Raw genomic sequence first — 18235 nt, 5'->3', positions numbered from 1 at the left:
ATTTTGCATTCTATTTTTGCGAGACTCCCCAAAGAACTACAAACGTAGCACTTCATATGTAGATGAGAATCCGGAGCAAGATAATTGAAAATTTTGTACAAACGGGGGAACTTTGCATTTATGTTTTGAGGAACTTCCACTTGAGCTACCAACTCCAACCTCACACATAGCTCAGAGATCAAGACAATTTAACAGAAGGACATTGATTTTTTCGATGTTTATATAACTTTCTGGAAAACTCAGAAGCTTGAAATTTTAAATGCAATTTGGAGGGCAAAAGGTGCAATACCTGTCACCAAAACTTCCACTAGGAGACGCGTGGGCCGACAATTGCGCTACAAACTTGATTCGGTAAACAAGAGGTTTGAAATATTTAGAAAAATCGAACGGTAGGTGGTGCGAATAATTTTTAAAAGACTTGCATATGAGCTGCAAACTTATGGCTTCACAGTTCAGAATACCAAGACAATGAAACAAAAGGGAGAACAAAATGAACATATCGGATACAAAAATATGACGGTAAAACTGGTCAGATGACGGTGACTTTTGGTAGCATCTTTTCGTATTCATGGTATAATTCGTTTTGAAAGGATTCTGCACACTAAATACTTATTTAATCTAATTTACCAAATCTACTTTAAGGAATGTATTCGAACTCTTGGTAACCGGGTCTCGAGACGAGCTATAAATCCAAAATGGGTACATATTTGGAACAAAAATATGAGAAACTTGGCCCAATACTCTTCTGCAGAAAAACTAATGTTTTAATAATTATTAAAACATAAGTTTAACCTTTAAGTCGTAAGCACATACATACATACATACGCTTGATGCAGTTATGTACGTTTACTGCTTGATTACCTGCTACTTTTAGTTGTTTCATTGTTAGTCCGCTATTTGTTTGAGATCCATTCATCAACCAGAACTACTAAAAAAATTAAAAAAATACTTTAATGATGTTTATTTCCACACAGATGCGCTCTTTTCACTCGCCGCTAATAGTAAAATGCTTTTCATGTATTAAACTCGTTTTATTCTTATACTATTTTGGTGTTATGTACCGTTTTTCCTGCCAGTTACTCATAAATCTTTGCCATTTCCGTTTGTAGCAGCCATCCGCTGCGGTGTTGCTCTTCCGTTTTGCTTTTAACAAAAACTTTTGCCGCCACAAAAAAAAGGTAGCCACTGTACTTTACACACATACCACCAACGGCTTAGCATCTGCTCCTGGTCGCTTTAAGGTTATAAATATTTTTTAATAAGTTGTAGATTGTAGATTATTTTGGTTGTTGTGGCGGCAGTTTTCTATATAGAATTATATTTACATATGTACTCGTTTGTATTCATGGCTATTTTAGATAAATTTTGTTGACATTGGAGCTTTAGGTTTTCAGCTTCAAGACCTTTCACACACACACATGATAAATTTGAATTATAAATAAGGAGTCAAATATATACATATATGTGACCGGGAATCATGAAACGATCCCATTGTGCGAAAACAAGTTTTCGAGAAAAACGCGTTTTTTGTTTTTGTTTAGATTGACTCTGTGTAGCGGCTGGCCGTTGTGAACGAATTTTGCAATTAAAATTTAAGTAACTTCCCGATAAGCTACAAACTTGAAACTTGGAATATAGTTCAGAACCCGATGACAATGCAATAATAAGAAAAAAATCCGATAGATGGCGCATGGATCGAAATATTTCAAAAAATCGTATTTGTGGTCCGATTTGGCTTTAAATGCGATAAGAACCACTCAAAAAGTGAAGAACGGTATTTGCGCACAATAAGGTGGTTGCATGATTCCAGGTCACATATGAATATTTCTTGAAATATGCCGAACATGGTTGCCTCACAACTACAAATAAAAATGTGAGAATCAAATTCTTGAAATGTTTAATTTTTCAGCATATGCGAATGATCAGAGTCTAAAAATAATATTCTTAAGTAAGAAAAACTGAATTCAAATGTAAGGCTAAGTATACCGGTAAGCTCGCGGAATAGTGTTCTGAGTACGCTTAGCGTTTATCTTTATAAATATGGAAATAATTAGGGTGAAGTGGCAACCCTACTCGAAAATTATTTTAATAAATAATATTAACACTAGCATATTATTATTATTTTAATAAATAATATTAACGCTAGCACATTATTATTATTTTAATAAATAATATTAACACTAGCATATCTTAATAAGTTTACAAAAAGTTTCAAATAGGTTGAAGCTATGGATTCCAAATTTAGATCCTTAGATTTCTATGGAAGCAGGTATGTTTATTTGCAACAACCTAGCTTGGAAATGGGGATAAATAGACCCGGCAACGTTGTTCTGCCTATGTTAGGCTAGGTTGAACTGGCCGGTCCGTGAGGACCTCACATAGATATTGGAACGATTTTCCGTCATCCCTTGTCAAATTTGGTTTTGAGACAAACCGGTTTCGGTGTTGTACCATCATCAGTGTCGATTTTCGTTCTGACCTGTTGTCGCTTGTCCTGTATTTATAGTTCGTAGGTACATGAGCAGGTATTGTCAAAATTGATGCTTGTGTATATTTAGTTATGTGTATGTGCTGTGTGTTCATTCAGACCGAGGGTGGTTTACTAATCGATTTGTGTGGCTGATTGGGGTAGGTAAAAATCCGTAATTTTAGTAGTTTGACCTTCTTTGTGGGTTTGTTGTTTTGGTGCGTTAATTGTTTTGTGTTTATTTGTTGTTGTGTGTTTGTCTGTTGTACCTGTGTGATTACTTTGTTTCTTGTAAACAAGTTTCAAAGGCTCGAATATTGTGTCAGAAATTGTGTTTATCTGTTCGTTTATTATTCTACCGTCATAGACTTACTAAGTCTGTAGTGTTACAAGAAGTGCCTTTAAGGACGAAACTGACAATCTATCATAAATCCGCGCTTGTGACTCTTTATAGTTGGAGCGGCAGGTATGCCTGTCGAAAGAGGCATTCTTAAATAACAAATTGAATCAAGGGGTTGCCAGCGCAATTTATAGCTTCTCCAACCCAGTTGTCAACCTCACCTACCCGTGACAAATTTTGTTTCTTTAACAGCCGAGGCTCTGGCGACTCCATGCTCCTCGTGGATCTTGGAAGTGGGAGAGCGGGATGACCTAGAATGCTTCGTGTGGTCATACTAAATCGTTGCCGACATGGTTGGGCTAGTACCTTAATTGTTCTTGTTACCGGAACGTACCGGATCTGCGTCCGGTAAAGGACCATCAATATCGATAACAAATAAATCTTCGGAGAGTGTGCTTATCGCTATAAAAACAACAACAACAGAACAAACCGTACTTGATCTTTTCCCCCTCCAATCCGCACATCCTACATCTGCTATCACTGACCAAGCTTAATTTAAAGGCTTTCCCCTCATGTTAATGATATGCGTAATTTTGTTAGTCTAAGGTTATAAGACCTACACATGATATTCGGCACTTTACTGCCGCGCGCTTATCCCGCTTGGTCTATCATGTTCAACTCTCGCCGCCGCTTTTAATCTGGCCCAATCTAATTGGGACGTTTACGGGGTAGGCTTCGAAGGACGCACCCTTTTAGCTAGTTCATTCACTTTTTTATTCCCAGTTACCGCAGATCCTCCTATTTCCACTACTTTAGAACCGAACGGTGTACACATGTACCGCCTCGTCCCTCATTTGGGTATCCTTGTGTCAACCATCCACTTCTATTGTGATCCTAATAGCCCCTTCGAAGTGCAGTTACGTAATCAAGTAGTCTCTTCGTCCTGTAATTGATGACGTATTACTACTAAGGCTGTATGGTCTGCGCTCAAGCTGTCCCGAGGCACTGAGCCTCGTTGCTGTTGTTACTGTTATGTTCTTTGCCACCACGTCTTCATATGGAATTTGCAGAATGGCATACAGTGCAGGCGCGTTTGTTTTTAGGGCTCCCGTAAAGCTAAGCATTAATAGCCTACATAACTTTGGTGTATTTGTATGATTTCCCTCTCCATCCTTTGCTAACTTTTCTTCTTTTTCTATTTGCTATCTCTCCCTCTAAATCTCTCTGCTTTTCCCCCCGCTATCTCTTCATCTTCGTCTAAATCTATCTCTTTCACTTTCTCTCTCTTTCTCCTTCCGCCATTTTACTCCTCTTATGTTTGCTTGTTTCTTAGTTCCTAGCAGTGGGGGAAATATAATGCCTCCAGTACCTCATAATCTAGACGGGAAGCTACCAATGTACGCGGTCGCTTCCTTAATATTTTTTTCTTTTTAATTAGCCGAAACACCCTTTAGGTATCTGTGCAGTTATCTTGAAAAATGTGTAAACATTTTCTGAATAGAGTGCAGTTGGAGGATATAAACTAAATTTTATCTTTACAAATAATCATAAAAATTAACATATAATATCTTGGAGCATAGTTCATAAAAACATGCGAAAAGATGTAATATGTAGATAAGTGACGCTAGAATTAAAACGAACTGTAAATGCATACTTACATGCATAGGTAGATAGATATGCTAGTTCATGCTGGCATATCCTCGCGCTAAGCGCATGTTTGAGCGTTTGGTTCACAACGAACAAACACAGAAAAAATAAATTTCTTTTACTTTCTTTATACAATGTTCATTTTATGTTTTTTCTCAAATTTCAGTTCGTGTTGAACGTTTGGTTTACAGCTAACAAACACAGAAAAAAATCTATTATATTATGTTCTCTTCATGTCTTTGCGTAATGCTGAGCCATGAAACTTTTTGAAAATCTCGCTGAACGCAAATATGAATGTTTGGTTCACAGCGAAGAAACACACAAAATACGCGTCTGTTTTTTCTTCATATTACGTCCATTCTTTCCTCAAATTTCGGTTCAAAATTGGGAAATGTAGCAGTCGTCAGAGACTTGCAACTTAACGTATACTTCAGTACCCGAAGACAATGCAGGACAGAGGAATAAAACTGTCGCTAGAAAGTGCCGGGAATTTTTGCTGTAAAAACTCTTCCGAATGTGTGTAAGTCAAGTTTTTAGTAACTTCACGGTGAGCTAGAAACTTGAAAGCTTAGAGTTCTATTAAAAATATAAAAGCAAGGCACGATAACCTCCGAAGAGATTTTAGGCCGAGCTTCTCTGCCAATTTTCGTTGTGCTCCTTTTTAATTTTTCCTACAAATTGGCGGGGTGGAACATATATGTTTTATGCCGACACCAAACGGCATCTGCAAGGCATATGAATTTTCACTGAAAAGCTTTTGATGGCAGAAATACAATCGCAGTGTTTTTCCAAATCACTGCCGGGAGGTGACCGCGCTTAGAAAAGTTTTTTTCTAATTGAAAAAATATTTTTCTAAATTTTCGATGTTGCTTTGATCGGGAGTTGAACCCAAGATCTCCGGTGTGGTAGGTGGAGCGCGCTACAACCACATCACGGCGGCCGCCGTAATTGAATATTTAGAATAAGAAATTCTTATAGATGAAGCAGGGCATGTTCCAAGATCTAAAAAAAATCAATAAAGAGCATATGCAATTTTGAGATGATTTTTTAAGTAACTTTTCATTAACGATATAATTAGAAAATTGACATGAGTTTTAGAATTTCGAGGTAAGTTTGTAAATATCTTCCCCATGAGCTACGGACTTGAAACTTTAAATTCGGTGACTGTTCAACATATTGTAACGATTTACTTGCAACTCCTCTTATTTGCAATATTCTGCCAACGTTCGAATCGCTAAACTGTTGATTAAATAACTCCAGTATTGAATAATGGAAAAATGGCCATTATTAAAGTACTTCACAATAACACTTATACTTTGCAACGAATAGCTTGGTTAATAACCAGACCGATAGATAGCTCAAATGAGACTCACTCCTCGCCTTTACTGTCGCGCCTTTTATACTTTTTGATTTCTCATTGCATACTTCCAGGCTTTTCCACTCCAGAACTTACTAGTTAGTTTAAGCTACAAAATCGCCAGCCACAACTACGTTTATAACTTCTCATTTGAGTAATACTTGCACAAATTATTGCCCTCTCTTGTGAGCAATTCAGATAAGATATATGCATGTGTTTGTGCATTGCTTCTCCGCTGCTGGTATACGTACATATGTGTAGATGCAATTATTGATTCTTTTATGTAGATACATAATGATTGATCTATGGATGTGCATAATATCACTGTTTAGCATCGGCTTAGAGATGGCAGTACCCCTTAGTGTTGCTAATAATGTAACAATATATATAATGTGTCGCACAGATCTTTCCATTGAGCTACAAACTTAAAAACTCATTCGATGTTGCGAACCCTTGACCAACACAATAAAACAAAAGGGAACAGAGAAGATGTTACAGATCAATGGATCGAAATGCATTGGAAAATGTTTTCTTGAATATAGACGCAATGTGTGCGAATACATATCTATTTTGAAATTTCAACAAAAGCTATTGTAAACAGCTTAACAAAAAGGCTTTCAATCTTAAACAACTAAATCAGTCTACCTGAAATTTGGCACACAAACGCCAAGGAACCTAAAAAGTGGCCCAAATAAATTTTGTATGATCCGGTTTTGCTATGAACGATTTCGAAAACATTCGCCTCACCGAATTAACCCATTCTAATACATATATGTATAACAAGTAGATGAATGTTCGTTCATATGTATGTTAACATCCATATTTACGTAAATGCATTGTTCTTTACAGTAAAAATATAAATAATTTATTTAAACCAACAACAACAGAATTTTGGCTATACATATTTGTGCAGCGAATTAGAACTTGCATAATAAATAAATTTATTTTCATATTTCAACAGATTTCATTGCATCCAAATTGTGAGAAAATTCTACCGCTGCTTCGTCAATCGCACAATGACTACAATCTAGCCGTCTTGGTTGGCATTATATTCAGCTGCTTTGGCATTGTACTCATTGTTATGGCGTTTTTCTTATGGAGGTAAGTGGAGTTCCTATATATACTTTTAATATATGTACGCATGTACAAAAACGTTACTTTAAAAGTCCTGAATATTTTACTTGAACAAATTCCTTAAAGTAGAAATACAAATTTGATCCGCAATTCTTCATTCGCTTAACTTTTACCGTCCAAGTTTTCTCTTCTAAAACCAAAACCATTTCTCTTCTGCTGTTATCGTTCGTGCTTTTGCTCCATACACGTGAACAGGTGCTTCAAAACATGGATTTCGTAGATTTTGGTATAAAGTAGCTCTTATTTATTAGAGCTATTGAAAACTGTTTTGAAATGTAGAAAAATTGTATGCGCATTTAATTGAGGTTTGATGGTAGAACGAATACGAGCGCTGTTCCTTCCATAACTTAAGTATGAACTGAGCTCTGGTCTTACAGCGTCATTATCATTCCTGCAGAAATTTCACCAAATCTTAAACCCTACTCACAGATGCAGATGCCCTATTTTCTGGTAAGTTTTCGGGCAATACTCTTATCTTTTGCTCATTCCAATTGGACCTTTCGGATTTGCTATTCGTCTTTGACACTTGCGCCTTTAATCCGCCTTCGCCTCACGCACACACGTCAACCACGCATTGTAATAGACACACCTTTTCCTTCGGAGATGGTGCGATATATCTCTTTGCATCAGTTGTTCTTAATCGACTTGATTTTGCATTTTGTTATTAAGAAGCTACAGAGCAACATTTCGAACACCTTTTTGATTTTTTGCCCAGGGTTAGCGTTCTTCGCTAGTTTATCCTGAAGTATCGTCTATCTCATATATCGTAACCAATTCACAGATGCACGATCGTATCGGGACCGGGGAAGACTTAAACAACCAAACCGGCAACCAAGTGACACACATATCATTCTTAATTTTCATAAATTCCACATTGACAACGAACGCACGAACGCTAAGCCAAAAAAGTGTTTGCTTTGCTTTAACAAATAAAAGCTTGGCTAATATATTGTATATTCAGCAGAACATTCCTCTTCTTCAGATTGCTTAGTATCAGCATCTTCTTTGGGAGCTTCATTGCTGCCTTCGCCCAAGAGGATAGAGTGCTCTCTCTATAATGTAAGAATTCCCTAAACATGGCTTACCAGGACACCGTTTTCTGAGGGAATTCACGGCCAGGATTGCAACCATCCGTCTTTCGCCGAATTCGTTTGTAAAATCTCAAGCTCTTTCCACTGACATCTGGGTCTGCGTCAAATTTTTTTCTTTTAAACTAAACACAGCTAAACACAGTCATCTCGCTGCATTCGATCTCAACTCTTCCTTCTTTGGTATTCCTTACTGTAACAGATGCTTCAATGCCAATATTTTTTCGGCGTCTTCTCCAAGTTCTCTCACAGAGCTACGCCGATATAGTGAACCAGCTCTATGTAGGGACCTCCAACCGTAAGAGCATCTTAAACAGGGGTCTCTATTCCACAATACAATTGTGCTCTCATTGCGTACATGTGTGAAAGGCAATAACTTTAAATTTTGTGCGATTTTCGATCGGTTCGCAGCCATGTAGCTCGATGGATCTTTTTATGTTTATACTTGGAGGCGAGTAAGAGCATGTTTCGCGCACTGGCGAGTTCGATCAATCTGAATCCATTAATAAATGCCTGGTATTGCTGTTTTTATTTGTTTAGAAACGGCGCTTCTATGGATTCGCCCCTGGTCTGGAAGGCCCTTCGAAGTAAAATCTTAAAAGAGAGATGAAGAATGCAGGAACTCAAATATCATGTTGGTTAAGCGAAGTCGTTGTAAATTTGTTTTATTTGAAGATATACTAACTTTGAAGTGGATTTTTATATCTCACTCATTGCAGCACTGAACGTCCAAAATTCCTAAAGTTGTATTCAACTGTAAATTGCGTCGATAATAAAATCTTCAGACAATTACACTTTCCAATAACATGGGCGAAGAATTTTTAATAAACCAATAAAATACATACTTCAAAGGCTTAAATATCGAATTCAAGCGATAATAATAAATAACAACAACAAGTGAAGCTACGCGAAATTACAAAATACCAAATTGTCTAGCACATTATAAATATCCAAAAGCATAAAAATGCTTTAAATTGCAGTTTTGGGTAACACAGTTCGAACGAAGCAATGTACATAGATAGGGTACATTGCAACATTTATAAATTTCATTATACGTACCCTGTAGGAAAAATCTTCAGGTTTACAATGTGTTTATAGCTTACGAAACTACCACTAGATCATCATAAATAACTTAAGTATGCATTGGCATGAAAATCTCAGCATTTGTTAGAAGGATTGACTTGAAGTTTTATATATGCGGAGAGATTGCTTCGAATAAGAAGTAACTTTTGAACTAGTAATAATCTAGTTGCGCTCCAACTACTTCCACTTGGCAATGCTATTCAAATTCTGAATGAGAAAGTTTGTTTACAGGTTGTTAATTTTCCTGTAGGGTATATAACGTTATATAAGTGCATATGTTCCCAATAATTGTGCCTTTTCACAGCTGCTTGTTTGGTGTGAAGTTGCTGAGTACCAAATTTCCACTTGCCTTAATTTTCGAAGTGCAATGCAACATAGATTGTAAGCAATATTTATGGTTAAGTATGTATTTTTTTTTTTTTTTATTATTTATGTGAAGGGCTGAAATTGGGGCACATAAAATAAATGAATGTCCAAATTTAGGAAATTACAAAAATTAAATTAATTGCAACTTCGAAGCATTGATGCGACGAGGGAAACATTTGATTCACACATATTTGGGAAGAAAGAAGTAACTCCCTAAGAATAAGAACTCAATATTTTTAGTGTTTATAGAACTATAAAAAGAAAACACCTGAAATGTATAGCGAATATTTAAAAGCTGAAATGGACGAATGCAATCACAAAATATAAAAAAAAATTACAAACACAATAGGTTTAATTCAGATATGAATAAAAATGCAACGATTTTAGAATCGCTGATTGTATAAAAATTACAAAAAAATTATTTGGATTACATAATTACAATGATATTTTTGCTGGAATCATTTTTTTTTTTTTTGTAAGATTGCAATCATCACCATCATTAATTATCGCTTTACTGCCTAAGCTATTTTGCAATTAATCTACAAAAATAATAGTTTGCGTTATTCGTAAAATTCATTTTTAAGCAGTAGCAGCAAATTCATCTCAAATTGAGATTGAACAAAAATGTTTATAAGTACAAACGTTCGTTTAAAAATCTATTGGTAACGTCGTCAAAAGTTCAGTAAAGGGTCTGGAAAAGTTTACATAGTCTTGAGGCCATACTACCGTCATCAATTACAAGACGAACATACTACCTGATTCCTTATCTGCGCTTCCAGGGAGATATTAAGGCCACAATAGAGATGGATGGTTGACGCAAGGTGCGCAAATGGCGGATGAGGCGATACATGTGTACACAGATGGTTCCAAAGTAGTGGAAGGAGTAGGGTCTGCGGTATACTGTGCTGATCCGGAAATAAGCAGATCTTACAGGCTGCCGGATTACTGTAACGTTTTCCTAGCGGAAATAGTAGCCGTAACCAAAGCAGTAGAAACCCTGGAAGAAAATAGCCCAAGCTTCAATCGTGTTAACTTTTATATTTACAGTCAAGCAGGCAATAATCTCGCATAGCACAGCACCTAATTGCATGTAAGAGTGTATGTAGTCTCTGGAGAGAATCACGACAGGGAGAAGCATGCATCCATATTGGGTCCCAGTGCTTATGGGAAGATGGGAATGTAAAAGCGGACGAACTAGCTGAAAAGGCCACATCCCTTGAAGCTTGCTCCGTAGACGTCCCAATTAGACTGGGTGAGATTAAGTGAAGGCGAGGGGTGCATATGATCGAAAGTGGGAAATACTTGGGTTCAAGCGCGGGGCTGTAAAGTGTCGACGATTATGTGTAGGTCTTACAATCTTAGACTAACAAAGTTGCTTCTATCATTAAAAAGAGAGGACTGTAGACTCATGACGGATATTCTGACTGGATACTGCCTTCTGGCGTCACATGCCTTTAAATTAGGCTTGGTCAGTGATAGCAGATGTAGGAAGTGCGGGTTGGAGGAGGAAACGATCAAGCACGTTCTGTGCTCGTGCTCTGCACTTGCCAGGCTAAGACTCCAGCTATTAGGAGTGATACAACTGTCAGACCTAAAAGCAGCAAGTGGCTTAAGTCCTAGGAAACTTCTAGTATTTGCCAAGAGGACGGAGTTATTTTATAACATAGGTCCTGGTTTTTGATAGGGTTTTTCAATTTGTTCATTAAAACAAACTTCTGGTAACACTACGGACTTAATTAGTCTATGTGAAGTCCTCATGGACCGGCCAGTTCAACCTAACCTAAGGCCATACTCAAAACCATATTTTTACTTATTCTTATTGTAAAAAATTCTGAGGATTTCTGATAGTTATGCACCTTCTACTTACGTTCGAATCGCTGAACTGTCGAATAAATAACTCCAATATTCAGTATTGCAAAATGGTCTTTTTATTTAGACTACTTTGTGAGTAGTACAATTATACTTCAATATCACTTACTTCACAACTGCGTGTTTTAAACAGAATTGCTTATTAATTCCTCAGCTTGCCCTGCTTTTATCGTGTCGGTTTTCTTCTTCACCCATTTCTCCTAAGATCTAGTCATTTCGCGAAAATGTGTTCGGGAACAGTTGTATCTCATGCTTGGTTACCAGCTATATACTTACATGAATATTTGTAGTTTATGCTTTTCTACTAGCCATAGGCATGTATATGTGTGAGTATCAACTACTAGCTGATGACTACATGTGTGAATGTGTGATATCTCTTCTCTTCGGGCTGGTGGTTATGTGTGCATGTACATAAATTTGGCTGCTTGCTGTATTTGTCGTTGTGATTGTTTACTGACAGCGTAGTGATGCTAATATTTGCCACAGTATCAATTTTCACCAGTTATTGGTGCCTTAACCCATAAATCGTAAAATTTTCATAAAAATTAAGAAAACGCAAAAAAATACAAACATATACCACAAATAATAAGTCTCTTAGTCAAAACATATCCAAAAAAAATAAATAAAATCTACAAAAAATTAATAAATTCACCAACTCAAATATTTTTAGGTTATGGATATAGCGAAAAACCAAAAACCCATTGGTTGGCTATGGTATGGTTATGGCTACGGCGTTATGGTATGGCACCATTGACAAATTACATTGATTTCCATAAGGTTGGTTGGATCAGCTGTTTTATATCGAATGGATACGTCAATTTGCCAGGGCTTTAAATCCCTTTTAACACCATACAATTCTTGAATTCAAGTCTGTCGCGACATAGGCGAAGAGGTGAGAAGAGCGGGAAAGAGTAAAACAACATCCATACTGTTAAGTCGTTTCAATTTTTCTTGCTATCTCTTCTTCTCTCTGCTTGTATAGCATGTTTGGTTTCACACTTGATTTCGAAAAAAAATTTATCAAACTAAACACGAATAGAAAGCACAAAAGGAAAAACACCACGGCGGGTTAGGGGGCTTAGGATATATCCGTGGTAGCTATGCCTGTCGTAAGAGGCGACTCAAATACCAAAATGATTCAAGGGGTTGTGTAGCGCAAACCCTCTTAAGGGGTTTCCGGTACAATATATAGCTTCTCCAACCCAATTGTCAACCTCGCCTACCCGTGGCGAATCCTGTTTCATTAACAGCCAAGGCTCTGGCGACCCCCAACTCCTGATGGATCTAGAGAATGGGAGAGCTCTATGGCCTTGAAGGTTTCATGTGGTCATACCATATCATTCCCGAAATGGTCGGGCTAGTACATTTATGGTGCTTGTTACCGCAACGTACCGAATCTGCATCCGGCAATGGACCATCAACATCGATAATACTCCCAAGACCTTCGGGGAGAGTCTTTATCGCTACAACAACAACAAAAGGGAACGCCAACAGAGTTGAATTCAAGAAATGAATGCGGGAATAAGCACACAAAAGCAGACATTCTAAAGCAGCGAAAGACGGCAAAGGTGCATTATTTTTTTTAACTTTGTATAAAATTGAAGTTTCTGGAATCTTTATGGCAAAACATACAATCCACTGGGTCAATTTTTCTTATTGAAGTTTTAGAATATAATATGTTTGTTCCATGTAAGCATCAGAGACGGGAAGACGGACAGGAAAGTACAGAGGCAGAATTCGATGTAAGTGTGAGGGAAAATGTAGAGAGGAAAATACGGGACGAGGGAGATAGCAAGCTAAAGATTATACCGCTATCTAAAGGAAGTATAAAGGCAAGTTCTTACCAAACATAATAGCCTTTCTAAATAAAACCCAGATCCTAAATAATTCCATTTTTAGTGATTGCATTTCTATTTCTTGATTGCAGCTCTGAATTTATTGCAGCAATCTAAATCTACATGATTGCAAATTCTTACAACTCTGATTACAATTCGTCAAATTCTAAATTCTTTATACTACAGCCAATGAGGATGGGCTTTCTATATTAATTACTTAGTGCTAATGCGCTGTAATTTATTGTTCGGGAATTTAATGGCATCTGTATATCAAACAGTGAGTACTCGCTCATCAGCAATCGGTAGCTGTAATCGAGTACCGATTGCTGGCTTATTATTGTTGGATCCGGATCCGGTGGTCATCCGGTTATTCATTAAACCATTTAACGAGTTTTAAAGTTCGAAAGACTAACTTATTTCACATCAATATTGAGAAACTCTTTCATATTGAATTTAGGGCGCAGCACTTATTTCTATCTTTAAGTGAGTCGTTATGGCTTAGTCGATTGTGAACGTGTTCTACAGAGAGCGGCCGCCAATCAAGTCTGCCTTCTGAATTTGAGTATCCCGCAGCTTGTACAAAGTTTTACATAGTACTTTCCTTCTACAAAGCTAAAGCGTAAAGTAAAATCAGTTAAAAAGCAAACACACTTCAACTGTTGAAGTGCTATTTGTGTTTAGAAAAACTTTTAAAATTTTATGCACTATCACTTAATAATTATTTTTGATGCACTTAGGTAAATATAAACTTTTTTGCGTTAGTATTACTAAATTAAGTCAGTTTTTTAGCAAAAAGCAATTTTACTTAGTGAATTAATGTACTTAAAAATTATGGAAAATTTTAAATCATAAAAAGCCGTTTTACTTGGCCGTAGAAAAGAGGTTTTGTACGAAATTTCAATGCCACTTCATGTCAATTGCTGTGTAAATTGGTTAGAGCAAAAACAAAGCCTAAAGCAAAATCATCAACTAATTGCATTGCTTTTACTGATTATTTAAATACTTATGGCTTACGGCTACTACACTCAGAGAAAAAATCGTTCTAAATGGAACGAAACAAGTTCCAAATTAAGAACATTCGTTGACAAAAGTCTGTTAAATACGTTTTTTCCTAACTCGTGACCGATGGTCTTGTTTTAAGAACGAGTTTTCCAAGCACACCGTTCGTATTTTATGACCCGTTTGGTATTGATGTGTGAAACTTCTGTGCTCATTTCAAGCACTACTTAGGCTTGATTTAAGATTTTTCATTCTCACGCTTCGAGAACGATTTGGGGTCGATTTAATATTTTTCGGTCTCAATTCAAGAACGGTTCGTGCTTGATCTTTGGTGGGAGGGGAAAGTTTTTTTTTGATTAGGTATTAATTTATTTATTTATTAATAATAACTTTTTTGTCATAAATAAAAAATATTTATAATAAAAAAATTTTCATTAAATTCAAAAGTTTAAGAAAAAATGCATAATATGCATATTTTCATATATTTCTCCTATCGAGAAATTTTTCTTATTTGATGATGCAATCTGAATATATATTTAAAACATTTCCTAACAAGTTTGAGAATTACCTGTGCATATGTGAATGGAACTGAACGAAAAATAAGAGTTAAAAAAATAGAACATAAAAAAATTGTTTTAAAAAATTCAGAGTTTGACGGTGATCGAACTCGCGCTACAGGCGATCGCAACCGCAACATCATAGCCGCTGGGCCACTACAACTGCTCGGTAGCTCGTGCCAAATGTTGTACTTAACATTGTAATGCATACGAATTGTACCGTTTCTTTTTTCTTGAACTTAATTTAAGAACATTGTACTTAATTTAAGAATATTCGTTCTCATTAATAGAACATTTGTTCATAAATGAAGACCAGCGTTCTCTTTTCAAGAAAATGGTGTTAGTTCAAGAACAAGGTTGTTGTTTTAAGAACAGGTCGTTCGTTTTTCATGAACAAAAAAGTAAGAACATGAAGTGCTTGAATTGAGTCCGGTGGTGCTGGATTTTAGAACGGCGTTTTTCTCTGAGTGTATATGTATCTAAATTTAGGTATTTGCTTGTCAGAGTTCTAAAACAGAATTTAAGTGAATTTGGTATGAAAACAATTTATAAAGTCAGGCAGTCCCATTAGTAAATTAAGATTAAGCATCTTGTTAAAGATCAATTAGCAACAAAACAACATACTTAAAAAATTGTAAAACTTTCACAAAAAAATAAAAAAATTGTATACTATTTCTTAGATTTTTTAGGAATTTAGTTAAAACTTTAACTCAAATTGTTCGTATTATTCATTTATACATATTTTTATAAAAAAATTACGAAAGTAATTAAGCTGAAATAAAACTTGGCGAAATGACCCTGTTTCGATGAATTACCTCCCTAAATGAGGTTTACATATAAACAGGCGTCGGACCTTTATGCCGGGAATTGCCCGGTGAATCCAGTACTTAAAGAAAAGTATCCAAAACTCGCGGAAGAGGAACGCATACTCCCCAGGGAAACGCGTGTCACCCTTGCTCAACTTCGTTCTGGATACTGTTACAGGTTAAACTCTTACCTATCCAGAATCAACCCCGATATACAAAATGTATGCCCCGCTTGCAATGTGTCACCACATGACACCAACCATCTCTTTAACTGTAATGTGGAACCAACGCCTCTAACCCCCCTTTCCTTATGGTCCACCCCTGTTGAAACGGCAAGTTTCCTTGAACTTCCGTTAGAGGATATTGATGACAATTTGTGATCGGTCGCGGCTATTAGGTGGAGCGAGGATTGCTACAACAACAACAACAGCAACAGGTTTACATATTACCTCTCCGTCATATCTCTCCTACATAGAAAATCGTATACAAAGTTTTTCAAAATTCCAATAGTTATTTTCTGATCATAATCGATATCTGCTTCATTAGATCTTATGATGTGTATCTCCCAATTGTTAGAGAGTTATTCAAGAACTTTGCTTCGCTTTTACAGTGAGTGCAGTAAAAAAATAAAATAAGAAAATTAACCAAGTCTTTCAAGTGCATATCAAATAGACAGTGGTAACTTTGGTTAGCAAAGTTTTTAACAAAAGTCAAAGAAAGTCGCTTTGTAAAGCAAAATAATTTTAATTAAGTCCTCCAAAATATAATATAAAAAGAAAAGCATATTATTACAAATTTGTATTACTAAAATATACTGACTTTAAATGAAAGCTTTACCAAATGCCCCCGCATTTCTATTGAATGACAAATACCATGAATTACGCTTACGAATGAATTGTCAATAGAATTTTAGTGAAAGGACATCAAATGTAATAATAAACATTATAGTTACACAAGAGAAGCAACAGTTCTAAAATAGAAATAAATATATTTAATTAAAATCTACATAAATAACAAAAGATGTTCCACGTGCGGGTTATTAATTTGAGTACATTTTCGAAATAAAACTCAATATAAAAATTTAATATTATGTTAAATCTGCGGTGCTATTTCCTACAAAAAATATCTTTTAAGAAAGAAATAATATTTTAAATAAATTAAAAACTAAAAATTGCTTCAAATAAATATTTTCATACATTTATAAGCAATGCGGGCAATCCCCGCTTAATTCATAAAAGAAATAATATAATTTATTTATAATTTTATTAAACTTAATTTTTTTTATTTTATTTTATATAACTTTATTTTTTCTTATTTAATTTTGTTTTATTTTTTAAAGTTAAATTAAGTTTATTTTATTCTTTTTTGTTTTTGTATTTATTTTTATTTTTTTTTATTTTACTTTATTTAATTTAATTTTAGTGTTTTTATTTATTTAAAAAAAAAATTATGTAACTATATTTCATTTGATTTTTTTATTTGTTTTATTTTATTTGCTTTATTTAATTTAATTTTAATTTTTTATTTATTTTGTTTAATTCATTTTATGGTATTTTTTTTCAATTTTTATTTTACTTTCTTCAACTTAACAAAATTTAATTTTTATTTTTCATTTCATTTTTAGTCTATTTTATTTTGTTTTCATTTATTTAATTTGTTTTTAATATATTTCATTTTATTTTGTTTTATTTTTTTTTTAATGAATTTGACATCTTTTTATTTATTTTATATTTATTTTATTTAACATTATTTATTTTATTTTATTCATATATTTTTGTTTTTTTAACTATGTCTTTCCTTTTTATTTTGCTTTATTTAATTTAAATTTTTTATTTAATTTTATTATTTTTTTTAACTTTTTTAATTTCATTTTTTCTCTTATTTTATTTTGTTTTCTTCTATTTTATTTAATATTATAGAATAATATAGTAGTTTATTTCAGTTAAATTTTACCTAATTTTTTTATTTTACTTTATTTTATTTAATTTTTGTTAACTTAGTTTATTTAAATTATTTCTAACTTTATTTAATTAATTTTATCTTGATTTAAAAATTTTTACTTATTTTATTTTAATTTGTTTTTCTTTTTTTTCTTATTTTATTTTATTTAATATATATTTTTATATTTTAAATTATTATTTTTTATTTATTTTATTCGGTTTCGTTGATTTTATTTTATTATATTTCATATTATTTATTATTATTATTTTCTTGTATTTTAATTTACATATTTTTTTTAATTGATTTCTTTTTATTTTATATTATTTATTCTACGTTTTTTTTTTTATTCGTCATAGCCAGTGAAGTGTTTGGCCTTTTATTCTTTGACTATCTTCGTATCTGCCTAATGCTTATACAGCTAACAATTAAACCTTCTTCGATTCTCTCCGTTGTGTCACGGACAGAACCATAAGTATTTCTAAGAACTTTTTTCTTTTCATGATTCGGAACAGCTATTATGAGAGACTTATATCTCGTGTTTTTTCTTCACCGAGAGGGCATTTTAACTTTTCAACTGTCTACCCAATAAGTGAGAAGATTTTAAAATGATGTACTCCGATACTAGCCTCTTTTGGTAGTAGGCCAACTGCGGCGGAAACGATTTCTTTGACTTCACTTTACTTCAGAAAATTGGAAAGAGATTGTAGCCGCTAATTCGTATATATCTTTTTCTACTTGGATGTAAC

At 34.5% G+C, this 18235-nt stretch overlaps 1 protein-coding gene across 8 annotated transcripts in view; it reads left to right on the top strand.

The window, feature by feature from the left end:
• The window catches only part of Ptp99A (Protein tyrosine phosphatase 99A), a 272777-nt gene that overhangs the window by 169290 nt on the left and 85252 nt on the right, over positions 1–18235 (top strand). For all 8 annotated transcript variants that reach the window (XM_067762743.1, XM_067762742.1, XM_067762737.1 and 5 more), the window contains exon 6: positions 6773–6912. In XM_067762743.1, coding sequence (XP_067618844.1) covers positions 6773–6912 — 140 coding nt within the window. The remainder of the gene's footprint in view (positions 1–6772; positions 6913–18235) is intronic.

Source organism: Eurosta solidaginis, chromosome 1, assembly GCF_040869045.1.
Source record: "Eurosta solidaginis isolate ZX-2024a chromosome 1, ASM4086904v1, whole genome shotgun sequence".
In the NCBI taxonomy this organism is placed as follows: domain Eukaryota; kingdom Metazoa; phylum Arthropoda; class Insecta; order Diptera; family Tephritidae; genus Eurosta; species Eurosta solidaginis.
The sequence above is the reverse complement of the archived record's forward strand: the minus strand, read 5'-3'. Positions and strand labels throughout refer to the sequence as shown.